This window comes from Rhincodon typus, chromosome 17, assembly GCF_021869965.1.
Source record: "Rhincodon typus isolate 14 chromosome 17, sRhiTyp1.1, whole genome shotgun sequence".
NCBI lineage: Eukaryota > Metazoa > Chordata > Chondrichthyes > Orectolobiformes > Rhincodontidae > Rhincodon > Rhincodon typus.
The window spans coordinates 1,359,416-1,372,211 of NC_063348.1; the positions used below are offsets into that span (position 1 = coordinate 1,359,416).

General features: G+C 43.9%; 2 protein-coding genes across 3 annotated transcripts in view; one reads left to right on the forward strand and one right to left on the reverse strand.

The window, feature by feature from the left end:
- The first annotated feature begins 74 nt into the window (after positions 1-74).
- The window catches only part of mtch2 (mitochondrial carrier homolog 2), a 36,649-nt gene continuing 23,927 nt past the window's right edge, over positions 75-12,796 (forward strand). The window contains exons 1-3 of one of the 2 annotated variants that reach the window (XM_048606946.1): positions 75-253; positions 8,930-9,014; positions 12,081-12,187. In XM_048606946.1, the coding sequence (XP_048462903.1) occupies positions 164-253; positions 8,930-9,014; positions 12,081-12,187 (282 nt within the window). In that variant the 5' untranslated portion in view covers positions 75-163. The remainder of the gene's footprint in view (positions 254-8,929; positions 9,015-12,080; positions 12,188-12,796) is intronic. The other variant, XM_020525167.2, reaches the window with a different exon arrangement.
- On the reverse strand, positions 2,491-3,264 carry LOC125485219 (acidic phospholipase A2-like). Its single transcript, XM_048606947.1, has one exon. The coding sequence runs from the start codon at positions 3,261-3,263 to the stop codon at positions 2,709-2,711; it is 555 nt and encodes a 184-aa protein (XP_048462904.1). The 5' UTR covers position 3,264; the 3' UTR covers positions 2,491-2,708.

The window sequence follows — 12,796 nt, forward strand, 5'->3', positions numbered from 1 at the left end:
CTCTCTTTCCCTCCCTATTTTCCTCACCCACATGCGCCCACCCTCAACCACAGACCCTACCACTCACATCCTCTCCCCAATCCTCCAATTTTCCGCACATTCACCTCCCCCCCGCCCCGCGGTCTCTGACGAGTTTCCGGTTCCGGGCCGTGCGCTCTGGGCCATGATGGCGGACACCAGGAGTCAGTTGTATCTGGGCGCGGGGTTGACGGTGCTATCCCACCCGCTTATGTACGTCAAGCTGCTGATCCAGGTGAGAGAGTCCGGGGAGTGTGTCTGTATGTGAGGGAGAGAAGGAGTGTGATGGTAGGGGGTCATTGATATGTGGTTGTGTGTGTGTCTGTCTGTGTGTAGAGGCAGGAGGCCAGGGCATGTCTGTGTCTGTGAATGGAGGTATGGAGGTAGGGGGAAGTGCGGTTTGGCGGGGGGCGGAGTGGTGGTGGTGGTGATGTGCGATAGAGTGAGAGGAGGGTCTGGTGTTTGTCAGTGTATGTAAGAGAGAGAAGTGGGGGTCCGGGCAATGTATCTTTATGTGTGATAGAGGGAGCAGAGGACTGGGGAATGTGTCTGTCTGTGTGGGAATGGATTGTGTGAGAGGCAGTGATGTGGAGGCCATGGTGGGTGTGAGGGAAGATGTTGAGGGTGTGGATGAGTGGTCTGGCTACGGGGCAGTGGGTAGACGGTGCTCAGTGAGTTTTCTCAGGCATATGGTGTATGGGTGTGTTTGACATTATTGGTTGGCAAAGGATCAATCATACATATGCCATCAGCCATGATTGAATGGCGGTGGAGACTCGATGGGTCGAATGGCCTAATTTCTGCTCCTATGTCTTGTGGTCTTATATAGTTTGAACTGGAAAGTACAGGGAAAGTTTAAGGAAACAATGTTCTATTTACCATTCACAATATACAACAAGTGCTTTGGAGAGCTGTGTGCATCGAAGTTTTTAGAGAGATACGAGAGTGGAGGTAAATTCTTCTAATTGTTGAGCAAACAGACCTAGAAAACCCTAATGGACCTGGGTTGCAACAGCCTCAGGACTTAACAAATGGGTGAATTTTCAATATGCACTTAGAAGCTATGAGTAGTTCCTGGTCAGATGCAAAAGTCACAGCTTGGATCTGACAGTATCACTTTAGCTATCTTTCTCAGTACAATAGTTTGTAAGCCCCTGACAAAATTTCAAATATCAGACCTCCTGATTGTTTCACCTAAATCTATTTTCAAGATTTCCTATTACTGCGTGATTGACAACAATGTGAGCTCGTTGACACAAAACTGAAGGAACTCGTGAGAAAGACGGCCCATTTTACTCTCTTATAATTTGTTGTCTCGATCCAGAGTGTTTTCCCTATTCTTCCAATCACATCTTGTGTATATTAGTGATTAAAGGGATATAGTGGGACTGAAAACATTGAACTGTTGTTGTCTTATTTGACAAATAGAATTGTCTCCAATAATCATGTTTTTGAGTTTATTGAAAAGCCTAGTGAATGCCTGTTTTTATTCTATTTGACATTTGTAGCACTTGGAAGGCTTTCAGTAAGTATCAAAATAAGAGATTAGCATGTAAAATTAAAGTTCATGGGATTGGGGGTAGTGACCTGAATAGAGAACTGGTTGGCAGACTGGAAGCAAAATAGGAATAAACGGAACTGTTTCTGAATGGCAGCTAGTGACTATCAGGGTACAGCAAGGATCAACTATTCACAATATTTATTAATGATAAATAGGTGAGGGAACTAAATGTAATAAATATTTGCATATAACCCAAAGCTGGATGGGAGGGTGAACTCTGACGAGGATGGGCAAGTGCTTCAGTTTTGGACAAGTTGAGTGAGTGGGCATTTGCATTGCAGATGACGTAAAATGTGCTTAAATGTGAGGATATCCGCTTTGGTAGCTGAAACAGGAAGGCAGATTATTATCTGGCAATATATTGGGAAAGACGAAGGTGCAATAAGTCCTGGGTGTCCTTATATACCAGTTGCTGAAGGTAAACATGCAAATGCAGCAGGTGCTAAAGAAGGCAAATGGAACGTTGACTTTCATAGCGAGATGACTTGAGTACAGGGTTAAGGATGTGTTGTATAATTGTACAGGTACTTGATGTGACCACATCTGGAGTATTTTGGTCTCCTTATCTGAGGGAGGAGGTGTAACAGGTTTACCAGACTGATTCCTGAGATGACGGGACTAATGTAGCAAGAGAGACAGGATCACGTAGGAGTAGATTCACTGGAGTTTGGAAGGATGAAGGGGGTTTTCATAGAAACCTATAAAATTCAGAGTTTGAGAGGAGCAATCAGACCTGCTGTATATAAGTCTATGTGACATCAAGCAGTGCTGATAACCCAAGCCAACCGGACAACACTGTTACACTTGAAACACATTCAAGTAACTTTTATTTAGAAGAAGCTGAAAATGGTACAGTGACATAATAATGTTTCTGAGTGAGACCCATACTTAGTATAAAACAGTACCTTCAAATGACTGGCAGTTTCTCTTTCAAAGTCATGAATGTCAGTTTGGATGGTGTAGCTGTGTACTCACTCCCCTGCCAAAGTTGTCTCCTGCCTGTGGCAGATGCAGCAATCCTGTCCGGGTTCACATGAGGTAAGCGGATTTCCAATTCCAAACGTGGCCACAAAATGCCAGAGTATGTGGGAGAATGCCATTAATTCCTTGTGACAGAGATGGCCTGGGTTTAACTGCCTTGTTTGATCCAATCCATGATGGTGGAGGAGTTGGGGAAGATGTCAGGGCAGATGGATTTGTTCTCCTTGCAGAATCTTGTCTTGTAGAAGTAGTGCATGTCGCTGGGTTTTGCCCGGGACAAGCACTCAGCAAAGGCCCTGTCGCATTCACATGACATCCTGGTGCACACGGTCTGGCCCTTGCACTCCGTCTGTGCCCTTTTGCATGTGAAATTGTACATACTCCACTTAACCTGGCTGTGACAGCCCAGTATCACCCTGGTGTGGTAGTAGCAGCAGTCATGGAGAAAACAGCACTGGTCCACCGGGTCAACAGGCCTACTTGAGCCCCCTGTCCCACAATAGCAGCCATAGTTGTGGAGCTTGAGGAGGGAGATTCCCAATTTGGAGCGGTAACACCACAGAGTCATGGCCATGTCGACGAGGCCTCGCCGCTGTCGGATTGCATCAGGACGCAGTTCAGCTTGGGGGCACAGGCATAACCAGATGATTGCAAGTAGAACCATCACTAAGAGTCTGCTCATCCTCATCCTCATCCTCCTCATGTTCTCCTGACTGTTGCTACTCTGTGTTGTCCTGGTTTATATCAAGCCCTGTATTTCTTCCCTCCCTTTCCTGGCATCATGTGATCCCTGGCCCATCCCCCATCTCATGGTGGTGCTTAAGTTTCATTTTTGATGGCTGTGCTTCCCAAGGAATTTGGTTCTAAATATTCATTTTAGCAGGACTGTTCCAAGTACGGACAAAAAGACAGTTTCTTTTTTGCTTTGGATGAAAGGATTTTAAAAAAGGATGATTGGTAGGTATGGCTGTATCTAAAATTGGTTGCAGGCAGTGTTTAGACAAATGTAGTGAATGTTTCCTGTTCTATCAAAATGCACTCAGTCTCTATATCTTCCATTGCTACCGTCCCTTGCTGTTCATTATTATCTGATTAAAAGATTAACATTTTTTAATCAGGATTAGAGTTTTGTGTCTTAATAACTGGCAGTGTCTGTCATAGATTCATAGACACAAACAGCGCAGAAAAGGCCCTTTGGCCCATCGAGTCTGCACCAACATAACTACCACTAAAAGTGCACTAATCCCAACTTCCTGCACTTGTCCCATATCTAAATGATATGATATCCGAATGATATTTGAAGTGCTCATCCAAATATTTTTTAAAGGTTGTAAGGTTTCCAGCCTCCATTACCTTCCTAGGCAGTGCATTCCAGATTCCCACCACCCACTGAGTGAAAATGTTTTCTCACCAAATTCCCACTGAATTTCTTGCCCCTTCCCTGAAAACTATGCCATCTCATGATTGACCCCTCAACCAAGGGGAACAGCTGCTCTCTATTCACCCTGTCCATACCCTCAATCATGCCCCTCCGCCTTCTTTGCTCTAAAGAAAACAATCCCAGCCTATGTAGTCTCTCCTAGCTCGGTTTCTCCATCCCAAGCAACATTTTGGTGAACCTCCTCTATACTCCCTCTAGTGCTATCACATATTTCCTGTAATGAGTTGATCAGAGCTACACACAGTACTCCAGTTGTAGCCTGACCAGTGTAGTGTACAACTCCAACATTACCTCCTTCTCTCATACTCTATGCCATGACTGATGAAACCAAGTGTCCCAAATGCCTGCTTAAGGAAGGGTCACCGGACCCGAAACATTAACTCTGTTTTTTCCTTCTCAGATGCTGCCACACCTGCTGAGCTTTTCCAGCAACTTTGTTTTTGTACCTGCTTAACTATCCAATTCATGTGCTTTGCTGACTTCAGGGATCTGTGAATAACTACGCCAAGATCCCTCTGTTCCTCAAAGCTATCCAGTGTCCTGCCATTCGTTAAATACTCCCTCCTCTTGTTTCTGCTTCCAAAGTGCATCACCTCATCCACTCAATCAAACAACCTTTGTGTCCTGTTGCTATGCCAAGTTTCCCTCAATTCCGTGTGCTTTGACTTTCTCTTAGTCTCCCATATGGGACCTTGTCTAAAGCTTTGCTAAAGTCCATATAAACTACATCAACTGAACTTCCACACACTTGATCAAATTTTCAAAAAAAATTCCAACATATTTGTTAGGCATGACCTCCCTCTGACAAAGCCATGCTGACTATCCCTAATTATCCCATGCCTTTTCAAGTGGGTATTAATTCACTCCTTCAGAATTTTATCCACTGACATGAGACTACCAGTCTGTAATTTCCTGGTTCATCTCTACCACCCCTTTTTAAAAAGTGGAATTATATTAGCTGTCCTCCAGTCCCCCAGCACTTCCCCTGTGGCCACAGAGGAATTAAACATCTGTGTCGGAGCCCCTGCAATTTCCCGTCTCGCCTCCCACAGCAGCCTGCGATGCTGTTCTTCCGAGCCAGGGGTTTTGTCTGTTTTTAAGCTCGATGGAGCCTCCAATACATCCCCATTTCCTATGTCAAGCTGTGCGAGTTCCTCACACTCCCTTTTCCTGAATTCCGTACCTACCTTCTCCTTTACCAGAGTGAAGACAAAGAGAGGTATTCATTCAACACCTTTCCAATATCCTGCGGCTTTACACACAGGTTGCTCCCTTGGTCTCTAATGGGCTCTACTCTTTTCCTGGTTGACCTCTTCCTTTTAATGTATTTATAAAATATTTTAGCATTCTCCCTAATCCTGTTCGCAAGTCGTTTCTCATGCCCCCTTTTTGCTCTTCTAATCGCTTTCATAAGTTCCCTCCTGCACTTTCTGTATTCTTCTAGGGCCGCAGCTGAATTGTTCCCTTTGGACTTGCTAAATCCCCTTGTCCTCTTCCTCATCCAGTCCTCAGTTGTTCTAGATATCCAGGGTTCTCTGAACTTATTGCTCCAACATTTCCCTCTAAAGTTACATGTTGGACCTGAACTTTCTCCAGGTCGTTTTTGAATGTCCCCCATTGCTCTGCTGTAGACTTATCCCCGCAAGGAGCTACTACAAGGCCAATCTACTGTGGCCAGATCCTGCTTTATTTTAATAAAATCTGTCTTCTCCTAATTCAAAGCCATCCTTTGCAGGCCATCTTTTTCCTTGTCCATAACAAATTGAACTGTACCAAGCTATGATTGCTATCGCCTAACTGTTTCCTGCAGCCACATCGAACACTTGTCTGGCTTCTTTCCCCAGAATCAGATCCAGCACTGCACCTACCCATGTTGAGCCTTCTGTGTATTGAAACAAAAAATTCCCCTGGATATATCTCAAGAAATCCACTCCCTGTAAACCAAATATCCCAAGTTTTGTTGGGAAAGTTGAAATCCTCCAGTATAATTACCCAATTATTACTCTTACATACCTCTGTGAACTGTCTACATATTTGCTCCTCTTTTTCCCCACTGACTCTTTGGGGGCCTGTAATACATTCCCAGTAACATAGATGCCCTCTTAACATTCCTAAGTTCTACCCACAAAGTCTCATTTAAGGACCCTTCCAGGATAGCATCTCCTTATTGCAGTAATTGACTCCTTAATAGTGGTACAACACCACCGTTCTTGCATCTTCCTCTGACTCTCATGTCTTTCACGGTAAGACAGTGATTTTGGGGCTAGCCACTGGTAAGTCCTTCGTTTCTCTAATGTCTCTTTAATGGCAGATCACCACATCAACTTCAACTGTTTTCAGCCTTCTGTAACTGCACCTCTGAATCACCTGCTACAGAGGAGTCATCTCCCCTTCGAAGTGTAATCTGCACCCTTCTCTCCACTCTTCGTTGAAGGAGTGAATGTCCTCAGTACAGCACCTCCCCATGTCACCATTGAGGATTTATTTAATGTTAGGGGTGAAACCACAGGAGCCTCAAGTGTAATTTAAGAAAATGTTGATGCAAGTAAATGTGTCCACAGAGCCACACCAGGCTTGGCTTCACTATAGTTAGAAAGTTGCAACTTTTTCTCAGTATGGTGATTTTCATTACCCTGAAAAACAAAAATGAGCTGAAGGGCAATGAAAAGAGATTTAACGATGAGGTGAAAGAGTGCTTTTGCCCCCACGTGGAAGAGAAACCAGTGTGCTCTTGTCAGAATTTGTACCACAATCAGTTCCACAACAAACTTAACCCCATATCTTCAGACTTGTTATGCTCTTGGTGAAGTAGCTAAGCTTCTTAAATTACTCATAAGACAACCTCACATCTTGTGACGGATTGTAAAACATCACACTGCTAGACCGTTTTGTACAGGCTAAGCTATGATTTGGATTTCTTTTCAAATAAGATGATTCACATAAGCAAACCCAGAAGCCAAAAATTATATAACCCAACTTGTAATTTACATGGTGTACAAAATATGGCATTGGGTTGCATCAGCGGTTTTTCCATTTTCCCCTTCATACCTGAGTGCTGCTTATGAATCTCGATCCAGATCCTATCTGCGACCACACCAGGAGCTGGCATTCAAACAATATTGGTGGCTGCAAGGACAAAGGAAATTTCACCCAGGCGCTTTGAACACATTTTCATCTTTAACGCTTTTGGAAAATGAGGAAAACGTTACCTGTTATTGGTCAGATGTATGTAATTTTGCACAACTTTACACTATGATTTCTGTCTACTCTGAATTCTGCAAAAACCATGGCCATTTCAGCAGGCATTAAGAACTTGAAGGCCGATATTTAATCATTTCATTCAGATATTGAAACTTAGTCCTTAATTCAGCTACTACATTGAAACCATTAAACTGGTTATGGGTTAAAATTAATTCACTAAGATCATGCAAAAGGTTTGTACATTAACCCATTTCCCTAAAAGTTGCACCCGGAGAATTGTAGGAACAGTTGGAGGCCATTCTCTCTCTTGAGCTTGCTCTGACATTTATTACCTTAACCCTCAATAGCCTCACCCAACAAAAATCTTATTAACTTCATTTTTTGTCTGTTTTGATTGACAGATTCTTATCGCCAGCTTGTAGTGGAATGTAGTTTTCCATTGCCCGCCCAGCTTCTGGCTGAGCCAATGAGGATCAGGTTTTTCTCATGCCTCCTGCCAGGTTACTGGCTCTCAGTTGGCCAGTGGGGCACCTCAGTGGGTCTTGGCAATAAAATGTCAGGGGCACACAAACCCACCCATAGCCAAATCACTGTCAAGTGACTGTCCACACAGCACCAAGACATTTGGGAGGCAATGTGCACCATCCCTACTGTTCAGTCAAGCTGATGCTGCCTGTCCAACGCCATGCTGGCAGAATTCAGAATGGGCCACTTGGCACAGAGAGAAGGTGCTGGCTCTGGATAATATCCAGTCACTGACCTGCAGGTGGTAACTGTTTATGCTGGATTCTAGGAACAAGCAGTTGAGGTTAAAGGGAGACAATGCGCAGGCTGTAATTAGAGGTCCAGTAGGAGCCAGACCCAACGCCAGAAGCAATGCTTGGCCCCGGGTGGGACCTGCACTTGGTTAAAAGCACTGCACAAAGTAATTATGGGGGAGGAAAGTAAGTGTCAGTCTTTGCACATTGTGACTGGGCTATTTTAAGCCACTGTGTGTTTGTCAGAGTGTCTCTCTCAGTTCGATAGCAGCAGTCACAAACCTGGCTCAGCACCCTCTCTGCTATTAGTGGTTCCACAAGTCTGAAAGATAGAGGCTGGCTTTCCCTTGTGTCTTGTTTCAATACTTTTAAGGTATTCAATACTTTACCATTCAAAAGTTATCATTCAATATAGAAAACAGGGCAGCCCATTTCTACACAACAAGATCCCCAAAAACGCAGCATTACAATGACCAGGTGTTTAGTTTTTCTGCCATTCACACCAACCTCTAACTCTATTTTGTTTTGTCCCATTTCTACTTCCATCAGTTCTTCCCACCAACTGTTTTGACATTTAGTGTCTCCCATCTCCTGCCCTTTCACTGGCCTTCCCTTCCAGATTTCCCTAGTTCTGACGAAGGGTCACTGATGTGAAATGTGGATTCTTTCTCTTCTCTCCTGCAAAGATGCCAGCTGAATTGCTAATGGGTTCCAGCACTTTATTTCCTTTTAGATTTTCATTACCTGCAGTATTTTGCTTTCTTTGTTTTCCTGTAGCTTCTCATTGAGGGATTATTACTGGTTGTAAGGTGGGGAGAAACTCAACATCCCATTGATATCTGTCACAGAGTCGGCTGTGCCATTTGGAGGGTGGGCTGCTCGTCAGGGTAACTGCCTTCAATTTGATGTTCTCCCTTTAAATTGATTTTGTAATCCAAGTTGCTGAAATTATTTATCTGCCTACCCTAGGTCGGTCATGAGCCCATTGCACCAGTGATGGGTCGAAACATCTTCAGACGACCAGTTCTCCAGCTGCCCGGACTCTTTACATATGGTGCGTACAAAAATGATGCAGATCAATGTTTGTTCCTGAGATTGCTGTCTATCAGTGGCCATGTACACTCAGCTAACACGTTCTTCACCGTAGAGTCACTGCATTCATGTTATGCTGTAGCACTGCTTTGGAGTGCTTGACGGGCAAAGGGAGCATTACTCTGTATCTAACCCCCTGGTGTCCCTGTCCCGGTGGTGTTTGGAGACTGTGTTGAGGGAGCTTTGCAGTTTTGCCTTTAGGTTAAAAAAGTAGAGCAGGCATTTCTTTTAGTTTGAAAGAGTATAGGTAGCTTTAATTTAACACTCTGCTGTCTCTGTTCTGGGAGTGTTTGATGGAGATATTGTTGAGGAAGCTCTCCTTTCAATTTAAAAGAGTAGAGAGATCTTTACTCTGTATGTAAGTCACTCTTGCCACTGTCAATGGTGAAGAGAGTGAATGTTGAACGTAGAACAGTATAGCACATGAACAGGCCCTTCAGCTCACCATGTCTGTGCTGACCATGATGCCATTCTTCACTAATCCCATCTGCCTGCACATGGTCCGTATCCCTCTCTTTTTGCCAGTTCATGTTTCTGCCTCTTAAACGTTGCTATCGTATCTGCTTCTACCACCTCCCCGTCAGCTTGCTTCAGGCACCTATTACCCTTTGTGTAAAAAAAAAAACACATTCCTCACAACTCCTTTAGACTTTTCTGCTTCTCACCTTAGTATGTGATAGTTTCACCCTGAGAAAAAGACTCTGACTATCCACACCTCTCATAATATTACATATTTCTGTCAGGTCGCCCTCCAGTCTCCAACACTCTAGTGAAAATAATCCAAGTTTGTCCTACCTCTCCTTGTAGCTAATGTATTCCAATTCTGGCAACAGCCTGATAGAGCTGTTTTGCACCCTATCCAAAACTTCCTTTCTATACTATGGTGACCAGAACTTCATGCAATACTCCAAATGTGGCCTGACTAAAGTTTTACACAGCTGTAACATGATTTGTCAACTTTTACACTCAGTGTCCTGAATGATGAAGACAGGCATGCCGTATGTCTTCCTTACCATTTGTGTTGCCACATTCAGGGAGCTATGGAATTTATCTGAAGATCCAGCCGTATGTTAATGCCTCTTAGGGTCCTGCCGTTTCTTATCTACTTTCCTCTTGCATTTGACCTCCCAAAATGTATTACCTCACACTTGTCTGGATTAAACTCTATCTACCATTTCTCGCCCATCTTTCCAACTTGTGCAGAGGGTGTTTTATGTATGGAACAAGCTGCCGGAGGTGGTGGTGGAGGCGGAGGCGGGTACGATTACAAGATATAAAAGCCATTTGAAAGCATGCATGAATAGGAAAAATTTAGAGATATATGGTCCAAATGCTGGCAAATAGAACTAGATTACTTTAGAACATCTGGTTAGGATGGATGTGTTGGACTGAGGGGTCTGTTTCGTGCTGTATAACTCTGACTCTTTGACTCTATGGTCTATATCCTGCTGTATCCTTTGATAACCTGCTTCATTATCCTCAACTCCATCAATTTTCTTGTCATCTGCAACCTTACTAATCAGACCATTTACATTTTCATCCAAATCATTTATATACATTACAAACAACAGAGGTCCCAACACTGATCCTTGCAGAACAACGTAGTCATGTACCTCTAGTCAGAAAACGCCCCTCCACAACTACCCTCTGTCTTCTGTGCCCAAGCCAATTTTGTGTCTAACTTGCCAACTCACTAGGGATTCCTTGCAATTTGATCTTCTGGACCAGGATATCTTTATGCTTTAGTAAAGTCCGTGTAGACAATGTCCACTGCCCTACCCTTATGAATCTCAAAAAAAGTCAATCAAGTTTGTGAGACAAGACCTCCCAACACAAAGCCATGCTGACTATCCCTAATAAGTCCATTCTTCTCAAAATGCAAGTAAATCCTGTCCCTAGGAATCTTCTCCAATAATTTCCCTGCTGCTGGTGTAAGGCTCATTGACCTATTATTTCCTGCATTGTTCCTGTTGCCTTTCTTGAACAAAGGAACAACATTGGCTCTTCTCCTGTCTCCTGGGATATTGGCTGTGGCTAAAGAGGTTACAAAGACATCTGTTAAGGCCTCAGCCATCTCCTCTGTTGCCTCCTTCAGTATCCTGGGATACATTCCATCAGGCTCTGGGGTCTTATCTACCTTGATGTTTTTCAAGACACCCAACCTCACATCCTTCTTAATATCAACATGCCCCAGAATAACAGCATATCCCTCCCTAATTTAACATCATCTATGTCCTCCTCCTTGGTCATTACCAATGCAAAGTATTAATTAATAAGCTCACCACTTCCTCTTGCTCCATGCAAATATTCCCTCCTTTCCCTAGCTACCCTCTTGCTTCTGATATACATATAAAATATCTTGGTATTCTCCTTAATTCTACGTGTCAAGACATTTAATGGCCCCTCCTAGCCCTCATGATTTCTTGCTTAAGTTCTTTTCTGCTTCCTTTATACCCTTCAAGAGCCTTAGCTGATTTCAGTTTCCTAAACCATACATATGCTTCCTTTTTCTTTATGACTAACCTTTCAACATCTCTTGTCATCCAAGGTTCCAGAACCTTGCCACCTTTATCTTTCATCCTCACAGGAACATGCTGGTCCTGAATTCTGATCAACTGGCCTTTAAAAGATTCTGATATGTCAGTTGTGGATTTACTCTCAAATCACCGCCACCCGCCCCCCCCAGTCTAATTTCTCCAATCTAATCTAATTGAAGGTAGTGTGTAGAGTTCCAGTCAAAGTGAGCGGCTTTGTCCTGGATGTTCTTGGTGCTATTGAATGTCAACGGGCAATATTAATATTCTCTATTGTTGGAGATGGTCATTGACTGACACTTGTATGACACAAACGTTACTTGCCACTTCTCAGCCTGTGCCTGGAAATTGATGGAGGGAAGGTCATTGATGAAGCGATGGTTGGACCCAGGACACTATGGCAGTGTTTTACTAGTATTTGTTCATTTCACTGTTCCTGTATTTGAGAAGATCAAACTTGATGAATTTGATACTTTCTGCTGTTTGTCTTGCAGCCAAGCACATTGTGAGCATCGATGGAAAGTGGGGTCTGTTTAAAGGCCTAACACCTCGCTTGTGTGCAGGAACCATTGGGACCATTGTACATGGCAAAGTACTGCAGGTAGCTGCTGTTGTTCATGGTGTTATGAATGATCACGCAATGAGACACTGGGCTGGTGGGGAAAGAGATGTGGTGATTGTGCTCCCGTCTCAGGACACTTGTGGGGGAGAGTGTGCTTCCATGTTTGGGCATTGGAGGTGGTTTGGATTTGGCACTCCTGTGTTGGGACACTGAAGGATGAATGCTGTCTGTCAATCTGTCACCTACTGGGTAACAGCAGTTCTCCTGAGATGTGTCTACAGACTGCGAGGGTGGAAGTAGGATGGACACATGGTATCTTACACCTGGGAAATGTGCACTGGTGTCTGCCACAACAGAATCCGAGGCTGGGACTGTTAGTGGAGAGCAGCTAGAACCTGTTAGACCTGTACACACCAGGAGTCGGCAGCTTACTGAGACAAAGACTGAAACTCCTCACGTTGGACCGTCACAGGGCGATTTGGCTGTGGACTCTCTGAGGTCACACTGTAGCCCTCCACCTTCAGCCACACTTTTACTTTGGCAGTATGGACACAGCCACTAAATAATTGGTCAGAATTGGAATGTCAGACCCTAGTTATATGCAGGTATTGGAGATTGAGTGTCATTTTACTCTCACTCCTCTGTGAT

Excerpts from the sequence above, each read along its gene's own strand:
- LOC125485219 (XM_048606947.1), bottom strand. The coding sequence starts at position 3,263 with ATGAGGAGGATGAGGATGAGGATGAGCAGACTCTTAGTGATGGTTCTA.